Consider the following 12,577-nt stretch of genomic DNA (forward strand, 5'->3'; position numbering starts at 1 on the left):
AAATCAGCATGGCCTCGTTCTAAATCAGCATCATTGCAAGAAACCATAGACTGTGTATAGGAAATGGACCATCAGCCATAAACATGTATGTAATACATACTGAGATAATAAACCAAGTGAGAAGTATAGAGACATTTCCTGACTTCTTTCTGCACGTAGACGAGTCGCCCCCTACTGGCCATGTCAAAGAATGCAGGTTTAAGGCCCCCAGATGCACAAAAGTCAAAGGTCAGAAGTAACTTCCATTGCAACCCACATTTATTTAAGAAGAAGAAATGTCATCTTTATATCATTGACTAACATTGTCTTTAGTATTTGTGTCAGCCTCTTGGCTTTTTTTCATCTCTCTATGTGCATTAAGAGTCTTTGGAGAAAAAAAGGTGGGCTGATTGCAAATGACTTGTTCTTCCTTCACGCCACCACACACTCCGGCTGAGTCTGTGAAACTCCACCCCCCTTCCGGACCCTCCAGGGCTCCTCTCCATCCCCATCCCTGCCCCGTGCCCAGGCTCCCCTCCCCTTCCTGGGGCTGAGGCGCTGCCATGTCTGGACACTGGCCCTGGAGCTCTGAAATTACACAAAGAAAATTAGGCATTTACAGATACAAAAGTTAAAAAAATGTTCTGTTTTATTGTTTGAGGGACAAGAAACTGGTCGGACTTCATTCTTTTAACTTAAAAAAATCTCAAATTTGTGACTATTAAAAAAATGAAAATTTTCTTTTACTAAACCAGGCTAATTTACATTTAAAGAGGACGTCTTCTACACATTTTTTTGCTTCATTTTTGTTTTTATTGCCTATCACTAGAACCGCCAACGGGTCAATTTTACCCGCAGCTGTTTTTTGATTGTTTGTCAATCAATCAATCAATCAATCAATGTTTATTTATATAGCCCAATATGACAAATGTTACATTTGTCTCAGTGGACTTCACAGTTTGTACAGAATATCAGTATGACAAAATGACACCCTCTGTCCTTAGACCCCCTCACATCGTACAAGGAAAAACTTCCAGAGAAAACCCACAGTTAAAAGGGGAACATAGGAAAAACCTCAGGGAGAGCAACAGAGGAGGGATCCCTCTCCCAGGATGGACAGACGTGAAATAGATGCCGTGTGTAAATTGAAAAGATAATAATAAATAACAAAAATTGCCATTTATACCTACAGTGGGGCAAAAAAGTATTTAGTCAGCCACCAATTGTGCAAGTTCTCCCACTTAAAAAGATGAGAGAGGCCTGCAATTTTCATCCTAGGTACACTTTAACTATGAGAGACAGAATGGGGGAAATAATCCAGGAAATCACATTGTAGGATTTTTAATGAATTAATTGGTAAATTCCTCTGTAAAATAAGTATTTGGTCACCTACAAACAAACAAGATTTCTGGCTCTCACAGACCTGTAACTTCTTCTTTAAGAGCCTCCTCTGTCCTCCACTTGTTAACTGTATTAATGCACCTACTTGAACTCGTTATCAGTATAAAAGACACCTATCCACAACCTCAAACAGTCACACTCCAAACTCCACTATGGCCAAGACCAAAGAGCTGTCAAAGGACACCAGAAACAAAATTGTATACCTGCACCAGGCTGGGAAGACTGAATCTGCAATAGGTAAGCAGCTTGTTGTGAAGAAATCAACTGTGGGAGCAATTATTAGAAAATGGAAGACATACAAGACCACTGATAATCTCCCTTGATCTGGGGCGTGGAGACCCAAAGCAAGATCAAGATCTCAGTCCGTGGGGTCAAAATGATCACAAGAACGGTGAGCAAAAATCCCAGAACCACACGGGGGGACCTAGTCAATGACCTGCAGAAAGCTGGGACCAAAGTAACAAAGGCTACCATCAGTAACACACTGCGCCGCCAGGTACTCAAATCCTGCAGTGCCAGACGTGTCCCCCTGCTTAAGACAGTACAAGTCCAGGCCCGTCTGAAGTTTGCTAGAGAGCATTTAGATGATCCAGAAGAGTATTGGGAGAATGTCATATGGTCAGATGAAACCAAAATAGAACTTTTTGGTAAAAACTCAACTAGACGTGTTTGGAGGAGAAAGAATGCTGAGTTGCATCCAAAGAACACCATACCTACTGTGAAACATGGGGGTGGAAACATCATGCTTTGGGGCTGTTTTTCTGCAAAGGGAACAGGACGACTGATCCGTGTAAAGGAAAGAATGAATGGGGCCATGTATCGTGAGATTTTGAGTGACAACCTCCTTCCATCAGCAAGGGCATTGAAGATGTACGTGGCTGGGTCTTTCAGCATGACAATGATCCCAAACACACCACCCGGGCAACGAAGGAGTGGCTTCGTAAGAAGCATTTCAAGGTCCTGGAGTGGCCTAGCCAGTCTCCAGATCTCAACCCCATAGAAAATCTTTGGAGGGAGTTGAAAGTCTGTGTTGCCCAGCGACAGCCCCAAAACATCACTGCTCTAGAGGAGATCTGCATGGAGGAATGGGCCAAAATACCAGCAACAGTGTGTGAAAACCTTGTGAAGACTTACAGAAAACGTTTGACCTCTGTCATTGCCAACAAAGGGTATATAACAAAGTATTGAGATGAACTTTTGTTATTGACCAAATACTTATTTTCCACCATAATTTGCAAATAAATTCTTTAAAACCAGACAATGTGATTTTCTGGATCTTTTTTTCTCATTTTGTCTCTCATAGTTGAGGTATACCTAGGATGAAAATGACAGGCCTCTCTCATCTTTTTAAGTGGGAGAACTTGCACAATTGGTGGCTGACTAAATACTTGCCTGCGGGTAATATTTAACTCATAGAAAATGCAGCGTAAACATGACATGACAACATGCATGTTGTCTACAGCGGTTCCTTAATATATAGATAGAGAGAGAGAGAGAGAGAAAGAGAGAGAGATAGATAGATAGATAGATAGATAGATAGAAAGATAGATAGATAGATAGATAGATAGATAGATAGATAGATAGATAGATAAAGAGAGAGAGAGAGATTGAGATAGAGATAGCTAGATAGAGATAGAGAGATAGACAGATAGATGGTTGTAGATAGATCGATAGATAGTTATAGATAGAGAGAGAGATAGAGAGATTTGTACCTAAACAAAACACAAGTCTAACACCCAGCGTTTAAATCAGCACTGGTAGCGATATTTTATACTTCATGTTATCTGCACAAACTATGTCATATGAAAAGCTGAGAGTCCACAGATTCTATCGGTATAGAGCTCCTGCGGATGATGTCACATAGCTGGTCACGTGACGAGAAACGAAGGGGGCAGCCATTTTGGCAGTAATCGCGTCAGTAAATTCATTGGCAGGCACTGGCAGACTGTCGAGGATGGTGGATAACTGCTGTGCACCAGGTTGCACAAATAGGCGTGGGAAGAAGAAAGGTGTATCTTATTATCGCATTCCAAAAGACGCGGAGAGGAGGGAAAAGTGGATCGCAGCAATTAAAAGAGCCAGGAGCCGTCTGAACAAGACTGAAAGATGGGACCCCCCGGCCGTTTGCTTTCGCTTATGCAGTGATCACTTCATATCAGGTGGGTGAAGGAATACAGTACAATGCTACAAAAAGTTTCTGGTCAGTTTAATTTTTACCGAAGTAGAATCTAGCACCCAGTTATTATAGCTAACGGACTGATGTCCCTTTTTAACTCAACAAGTGTGGCTCTGGTGCAGCCTAGCCAGTTAGCTTGTAGCAAGCTAGTGGTAAACAAACCCGTGTTGAAAATATTCCTTCTTGTTGCAGTGGGCTCCCAGCACAACACCGTCGTTCCTGACCACCACCCATGGCTTTAGTTGACTTTCATTAAGCCTTTGGGAGTGATTAACCTATATATGAAATTCAAAAATAGATAAATAAAGGTTAAAAACGCCAGCCACTTTGGTTGAGTACGTTCAAAAATACAAACTAGTTTCAGACGCACTGCAGTAGCTATCCAAGCTAATAAACAAACATGCTAACGTGACACTGCCGTAGCTAGACAAGCTAATAAACAAACAATGCTAACGTGACACTGCCTATCAAACTGGAATAATTTAATACTTACCCTTGCAGTGATGATGCCGAAGTTTTTGGATGTAAGACTCCACAGTTGAATGTTGTTTACGAAGCCGGACTGACACCATTTGTAAGCCTCCAAGCTTTTGTAAGCTCTGAGGGAGTCTCCTGAGTACACTGATGGAAAGCTTACAAGATAGCTGTGGATGTCCGCGTAGCGCAAGTCGGGTACATCGTCTTCAGAGCAGGAGGTTATGCTCTTGAAAAGCACACCGGGTGCATTATATGGGTCGCTTATATTTAATCTTTCTAATTTTGTACTATAAAGCCGAATTTCACTTGAATTAAAATGAGATGTATACTCGCACGGTAGGAAAACGCTGGCGCCGGTCGTCATGTTTACTGCCAAAATGGTGGCTGATAACCAAAAGTCACGTGACCGCAGGAGCTCTATACGTTTCATCCCTGTGCGATCAAAACTCACTGTTCTACATGATAGATAAAAGAAGATTGTACCTTGAAAATCAACAGCGGGTACATTTGACCCGTTGGCGGTTTTAGGTATACAGCAGTGGCGAGCCGTCAGGGCCCTCTAGGAGAGGGCCTAAGATATTCTAAAAAATGATATTTAAAAACATTAAAAATATATATATATTTTTTTAAATATATATTTTTTAAATATTATTTCTGTTATATTTTTACTTATTTTTACCAAAAAAAACTTGATTAAATTGTATTTACAATATAATTTCCAAAGAAATAAATCCTTCGAATCTGCCTGTTCAGTCTCTGTTTGAATGTGAAGGGTTACGAAAGAAGCTCGTCTGGCCCTCTCTGCAATTCACAGAGGGCCCTCTATAGTAACTGAACGAGAGAGTAATGTCAAATGACAGTACAATTGGCCAATCATATCTTCCCTCTAAATGGGTGGGTTTTATTATCGTGGACTTTATAACAAGTTCCGCCCGCTGTGAAACTTTTTTCTTGTTTCCATAGCAACAACAACTTCCTGACAACAGCGTGAACTCCCCTTCAAAATAAAAGCATGCCAAATTACACTTAAGACATACAACTGCAACGAAAGTAACAAACACAATGCAACATCATTTTCAATGTCAAAGAACACAAATTGGGTTCACAGGTGTTTTTTGTGTAGTAGAGGGTCGCTTTCATTGATGCGTTTTGCACCCCAGGCCGTTGTTTTGATATTCCGCTGAAGTATACGCTGTGACATAATAACAATTTTTTTCCCTTCATTTCGAGGGAAGGGAAGGCTCATGGGAGATTTTCCAGCGTAGCTGACCGGCCGCCATCTTGCCACAGTCAACAGTTACTCTGATTTGCGTTATTGTAGCTGTTGTAAGGTGAGTGATCTGATTTACAAACAGTTTGGTTTATTATAAACATTATTAGCATGACTATGATACAGGATGCATGGACATGTTGAAATTGCAGCTTTTCTTTGTGTATGTGGTTGTATTTATTAGCTGGCTAATAACAAGAGGCTGTGAGTGAGACCTAGTATTACAAAGTTGACCCAGCAACTTTACACCAGCGGGAGAGGCAGAACTGCTCTTTCTTTTCAACATAACTTAAGTTACACATGATTTCTTCCAAGTGGTTTGGCTTGTTAAAATCTTGCATTATGATACAGGAATTTGCTGGCTTTGTGTTTACAGAAGTACCTGACTATGCCGGACTTTTGTGCAGCCTACGGATGCTCCAATCGCCGCTGTCTGCCACCTACTATGTATTTATTAAATCTTCATGTTCCATGAGACGCAGCACTATGTTCCCCACATATGTTTATGTTTGCTCAGTCTAATAAACCCATAACATGGTTGTGAAAGAATACCAAAGCTGAGGCTGGACGATGATTGATTGTTGGTGTGCCATTTGTCACCGTGTGTCTTATTGGTTTTGTCTTATACTGTATTTTATTGTGTGCAGTTGGTCCTTATCTCCAATACACATTTAAAACAAATAACCTTGAAGCCCCATCTCTCCCCACCTGCTCCTGCTTCATACATCCCCTCCACACCACACCAAGTTATTCTTCTTAAGAATAATACATTTATTTTGGTGGGCCGCCTTTCATAACACCCAAGGACACCTTACAGTGGCATAGGGGCAATATAGGGAACAATTTAAAGACAAACCACAAATGGACTACAGAAGGACACAAAAGGACACATGGTACAGTTTATATTATTCTTGGTCTTTTTTCAATAACATATTTCAAAGGTTCTGGATTTGTTTACAAATCTAGAAACTAAATACAAAACTAGGATGATGCGAAGATCTCATGTCAAAAATAATTGTGATAAATGAGACAGAACTGGCCTGTCTGTGAGCACATTTTATGTTGGTTTGGTTCTTCTGATAAAGGTATGAATATCTAAATAATATACCGCTATTGTCATTAGTTGTGTCCCTGTTCTTCAAGCTAAGGCATTGCTAGATTAACAACTCTTGGCTTACAGAGTGGTAACATGAGACCGATTTTTATATATAAAATATAAATGTATTTTAATTTTATAATTTATTTATAATTTATTTTAAATATTAACAATATAATAAAATAAATGGAAATATATACACCGGAAAATATTTAATATAAATACCTTGTGTGTGTGTGTGTATAGCTATTGCTTTATCTGATCAATGTTATTTTCATATGAAAGTCCATGATTATAAGTATGCAGTATCATAACTACATATTTGATGTTTATAAAAAACCAAACCGTTTGAAAATTGGTTGAAAATTGAGCAAGCTATGGTTATTTAAATAGTAAACCATAATGTTATGAATGAGAGAACTGCCTGTGGCAAGATGGCGGCCAAGTGGCAACGTCGGTCTCCATTGGCCAGCAGCGCGGGTGAGTCATCTAGTGTTTATATATATCTATGGTCAGAGGGCCAGAGTGGCGAAGTCACGCCCACTTACTTCCGCATCATGGGACCTTATTCCGAAAAAATAATACATTGAAGTCAATGGAGAGAGAAAACTTATCTTTTGATCCCGTTTGAATTGTGCCATGAATTACACATATGTTGTTTGTCAATCTTAAAAAATTCAAAGTTTGTCTTAAAACTGTTGAAATATAAGACTATGAAAAATACGCAACTAGAAAGACTACAAATCCCAGAGTCACGTAAGTGCTGTCATAACTGATGTATTCCCTCCAGATAGCTAAAAATACATTTACTTACTGTACTTACTTACTTTAACAAGATGCCTGTGTGCTTTGTACCAGGTTGTTATCATACCAATAATAGTACCTCTTGCTCGTTCTCAACTAAAACAAAACACGAGTGTACCTTGTTAGCTAATGTTAGCTAGCTGACATTAACGTTACACATTACACTCGTGTAACTCACCGAAACCTTGTAAAGCCGGTCCCGCATGCTGGCTCTTACGGAACCGACTAACTCCCCTTTTTCGTATGTACAGCTCTCAACATGCCCAGACTTGTAGTGATTTTCACCTCTTTTAATACTTTTCGCCTCATTCTGAAAGAAAGAGGTGAAATGTACCAACGTGACGGCCATCTTGGTGTTGGTGACGTGTGCAAGACCAGAGTTGTAGTTCATTGAGCGCTTCACACAAAGAAATGTGTAACTTCACAGTTTTACGACACATTTTAATTTTTTTGACTTGCAAAATTATCTTTTAAATTGACAAACATCTTATGTGTAATTCGTGGCACAATTCAAACGGGATCGAAAGATAATCTTTCTCTCCCCATTGACTTCAATACATTATTTTTCCGATATAAGGTCCCATGGAGGTCCACCGGAAGGGGAGGGACTTCGCCACTCTATAAAGCTCACGGCTCGCCACTGGTATACAGCGACCTCTGGCGGTTCTAGTGTTAAACTGTGACATGTCTCCATGCATTAATGTTCAAAAAGCTCTTTATTTTTCTCATACTGCCTGTGCTGCAGCACCTCTTTTCACCCTCTGTCTGAAACCAGAGCCCAGTCTGCTGTGATTGGTTAGCGCTGTATGAATGTCTAAAATAAGACTAAAGAAGTATATGCCCCGCTTGGTATTTTGTCATTAGTTTCACTTTGTAAATTCTCTCTCTCTCACTATGTGACCCTGACTTGTCTTCACTTGTCCTGTAATCACTCAATAAAAAAAGGAAATAAGTGTCTTGCAGATGAGATGTGAGCCTATAGATACCTGTGCAGGTGAGCGTCTCCTCAGAGTAGATCTGCAGGAAGAGCAGAGCAGAGAGGAGCAGCAGCCAGCGGTGTGCCTGGTCCGGGGCCTCCCTCTGCGGGGGCCTCCTGCTCTGAGAGGCCGGGTACAGGACCCTGCGGGGGCGACGGCCCCGTGGAGGATTGGGGTGCAGGGAGGAACCGGAACAAGAGAAGGAGGGGATGGAGGAGATGGTTGCTTCCAAAGGCCCCAGGGCCACAGGGAGCTGTTGGCAGAAGGAGGCGGAGGAGGAGGAGGAAGGCATGGTGGTCCTCTGCTGTCCTACTCTCAGCCTTCTCTGCTTCAGTCTTTCTATCAGCCTTGTCTTAACCTGAAAATCTCCTTTTAGTGCAGCTTAAACACATAGCATCTTCTGCTGCTGTCCTTCAGAATTGAGTTTGTCTCGCATTATATTTTTCCCTTTTTAGATTTTGCACTCTCTCCGTTCTACCTTTCCTGCTCTGAAAGTCTACCTTTATCACCAATCTAGTTTACCATTCAGCAAAGACTCTATTTATAGTATAACTGTATGCAGAGTAGGTGTTGTCAGCGTGACTGAGCCAGGTAAACCCCGCCCACTTCTGGAGATCATTTTGTTGCAATTTAAAATTATTTGTAGATGCCCCCGCCCCCTTCTGTCTGCATCACATTTCACAGCTGCAGGGGAATCCCTTCCGCGGCTGCATGCCAGGCTCCAGGATTCCTGTCTCTTAAAATACATGACATTTGGATGGAGCTCCCTCTCCTCTCCTCTCCATCTTGCATTTCCTTGTCTCCTTGATTCCTCCTCTTTCTCCTGTTCCCTCTCCTTTCTCCTCTTACTTCCCGCTCCCCCTTTCTCAGTTCCTTATTTCACCCTCTTGTCTTTGTCTCTCCTATTTCCCTATTGTTTTCCTCCCCTCTCTATCTGTACCTGTACTTGTTTCCTTATTGTCTTTCCTCCTCTCCTTGTTTCCTCTCTGCTCTCTTTTTTCCTCTCTATCCCTCCTCTTCTTCCCTCTTTCTTCCTTAATTTACTGTACTCCTCCAAACTTTCTCTTCTCTCCTTTTTCCTATTGTCTTTTCTTCTCTTCTTGTTTCCTTTCTTCTGACATCACCTCTTTCTCCCTTTTGTCTCTCTTCTTTTTTTTCATCTCATGTCCTTCTTTCCTCTTCTATCTCTCCCTTTTACTCGTCATCTTTTTTTCTGAATCCTTGTTTCTTCAACTTTCCTTGCTTCCTCTCTTCTGCCATTTTTCCTCTCCTCTCTCCTTGTTCCCTCACCTCTTCTTGTTCCCGCTCCTCTCCTTGCGTGTGGACTTAAGTTTTGTTTTTCCTTCTGTCTCCTCAGGCTTCGACCACAGAAACTCTCACGGAAGTTCTCTGGAATGTTCTGGAGGTGCTTTGATCGCCCGCCTGCCTCTCTCACTGCACGCAACACAAGCATCCCAGCATTCAACATGCACTTTATTATTATAGCATTACATGTGAAATACAGTCATTTGGTGCTGCGTGCAACATGCACTCATGACACACTGGTTCCCCTGTGGATGTCAACACATTCCGTTACGCCCCATCCTATTGGGCTAACAAATGTCCACCATTGACCCAAATACAATAGATGAAGACACCTTCAACATAATCAAATCCATAGGATTTATTACAATCAACATGTGACATTTACAAACAGGGCTGCCCCTGGCCTACTTGGGCCCCTACGCGAAATTGTGTCATGAGGCCCCCCGGATCTCTACACAACTCGTCGGATTCTCGCTGGGGGTAAACTTTGGCGTGCATAATTGCTCTGCATTTGCGCATAAGATTAGGCCCCCTGCGCAAGATGAGGCCCCACGCACTGTACGTGTTCTGCGTGTAGTAGGGATGTTAAGATTCACCGATTCGCATCGGTGCACCGGCGTAAATGTTCAAGATGCGAGTGCACCGGTTGAAAGAGTGCACATCGGCTACAGTTTGGGTTGAACTCTCGATGCATCGATTGTAGCGTCTTTGCATAGGTAAAAAAAATGATTCATTCATATAATATCCCCTCATCCTGTCAGCATTCCGCAGAGACGATCTTTGATCTTTGCTTCGCACTACGGAGGCCGAGAGTCTCAGTTATCAACACACATGGAAGTCGAGGAGAAAGAGAAACACAGCGCACCGAAAAATACCTACAAATCAAACGTTTGGCAATACTTCAGATTTTACAAGAAAGACGGCGAAAAATCGCTCGCAAATTGTAAACGATGCCGTGCCGCCTTAAAGTACACAAGTAGGCTAGTACGACGTGGGGTTTGTCTTAAAAAGAAAAACCTCAAAGTAAGACATATGAGTTAAATCACTCAGTATGTAACTTTTTCTCAATAAAATATTCAAGTTTCCCAGTCCGTGACTTTTCCTGAAAGTGTGTTATGTAGCACCTCTGTTGTTAACAATGGTCAATATGAAGTCAGATTGAAAAAATCACCAAAAAAAATGCGAGGCTCCACTAGCACCCCCCCGTCAGCGCGTCACAGTTGCGCGGCTGACTGTGTGTGGCCTTAGTGATGGAGATGCCCATCCCTAGCGTGTAGGGAGGGCGGCCCTGTATACAAATATCAATCCTAAGCCGAGAGGCAGAACACAGCAGTCCCCATTCTGCTGCTGCACTGGAGCTTTTAAGACCTTTCTTCTCCAGGTGCAGCTCGTCATGTACCTCGGTGCAGCAACACAGTGCACCAGAGGAACCAGAGGAAGAAAGATACAGGGAATACTATTGAAATGTCTTTGGAATATCAGTGACAGTCATCGAGGCTGTATGTAAGGCAGCTAAATACACATAAACACACGAGACTTAAGAAACACTTCACCTCAGTACCTGAGCATGAATATACCGATTAAAGTTTCACCAAGTCTGGAACTTGGCAGTGTTGCTCAGAGCATCCAGCACAACACACCTCAATATACAAATACATGTGCATTAGATCACACAAAAAATGTGGGACTACTGACAAAAGGTGTCAACCTGGGTGTTACATAGTGATGCCATTATGTGACAGAAGTAAACAAAGGAGTCTAATTGAGGCATTTCAGCAGGCGGGGGGGGGGGGGGGGGGAGTTCAGTGCCAGAGATTTTCTCTAGGGGGTAATGTGGGGTAGCTTGACGTTTCATAGAGGGTGCTGAAACATTAAGGGTTTCCCATTAATGCACCAGCGCTAGAGTTGAATTTTCTACAAAAACACTCCCCACACGCACACACAGTGCACCCACGACTGTTACAATGAAGGCTCGATAATCAGCTCATGGCATATAGGTGTAAGCAGGGGTAAAGTGCTATTTTTACAAGTGGGGAGTGGACCTCACCTCCTCTAGGAGGGTCCTCGCCTCCTCTAGTGGGGTCCGGGGGCATGCTCCCCCGCGAAGATTCTTTTTTAAATATTGAAGTTAAAAGCATCAATCTGGTGCACTTTGAGAGCAAAATGAAGAGATCTATACATCTCTCAACACCCATTTGAAACAGAACTGTAAACAGATTGACTTTTTCTTTATGAATATTTTACAAATCACTCCCCTTTTAAAACAAACCGTTTGAGACCCACTGAGATAACTAGACTAAAGTGAACTATCTAAACACTGAGAGTCCTTTACTTCACCTGAGCTGAGGTTATCTGAGACTCTCAGTCTGACAGGAGAGAGTTCTCCCTCCACCTTGTTGTTGAAAAAGCTCCTTATATCCGTTAGCTTGGCTGGCTAGCACCAGATGCTAACCACAACGATCTCCAGTAGATACCAAGCTGCAAACTCTGGGGAACAGCCGGGACGCCAATACGGAAGTGCAACACACTTCAGTTCATACATGGGCCGCTAGGGACGGACTGCAGAAAGGAGCAATTTCCATAGACCCCCATGTTAAAATGCCCAACTTTACAGCCGAAAAAAACATGTTTCTACCCATGGATGCAATAAATATTATTATCGATATAGTTAGATTCCACCTTCATGATTATGAATCTGTGAGTGAATTGTTTTCTAACACGACCCTTTTATTTATATTAGGTCTTAAAGTTTTTGCATAAATTAGAGCGTGGTGACTTTGATGGACATGTACATGCCTCACTGTCAGCTAACAGCAACTTGTCCACTCTGCTAGGCTACAACCAGCGCCGTATAGACTGAGAGTTACGTCATCTCCGTTCACTCCAATGGACCACTTTTTTACAGCAATGGCGGATCGTGGAGCCTCTCAATCGTTCCCCGGAAGTTAGCGCCAAGGCTAGCAGAGCTGTAGAGTTGCAGCATAATAGACCGTTCGTGACGGACTTTTAAAGGTAAGAAGAAGTTTAAAGATTTATATTGCGGATATTATCAGTACATCTGATTCAAATCAACATGTTTATTAAAGGATGTC

The 12,577-nt window shown here is 42.1% G+C and overlaps 1 protein-coding gene across 1 annotated transcript; it reads right to left on the minus strand.

Annotated features, from left to right (window-relative positions):
• Positions 1 to 240: 240 nt before the first annotated feature.
• On the minus strand, positions 241 to 11,979 carry LOC307044708 (uncharacterized protein). Its single transcript, XM_079690011.1, has 3 exons — positions 11,823 to 11,979; positions 8,190 to 9,614; positions 241 to 567 (listed from the first exon to the last, which is right to left on the minus strand). The coding sequence occupies exons 2-3, from the start codon at positions 8,470 to 8,472 to the stop codon at positions 290 to 292; spliced, it is 561 nt and encodes a 186-aa protein (XP_079546137.1). The 5' UTR covers positions 8,473 to 9,614; positions 11,823 to 11,979; the 3' UTR covers positions 241 to 289.
• Between the last annotated feature and the right edge of the window lie 598 nt (positions 11,980 to 12,577).

The sequence above is a fragment of the Notothenia rossii genome (genome assembly GCF_949606895.1).
Source record: "Notothenia rossii genome assembly, chromosome: 6".
In the NCBI taxonomy this organism is placed as follows: Eukaryota; Metazoa; Chordata; class Actinopteri; order Perciformes; family Nototheniidae; genus Notothenia; species Notothenia rossii.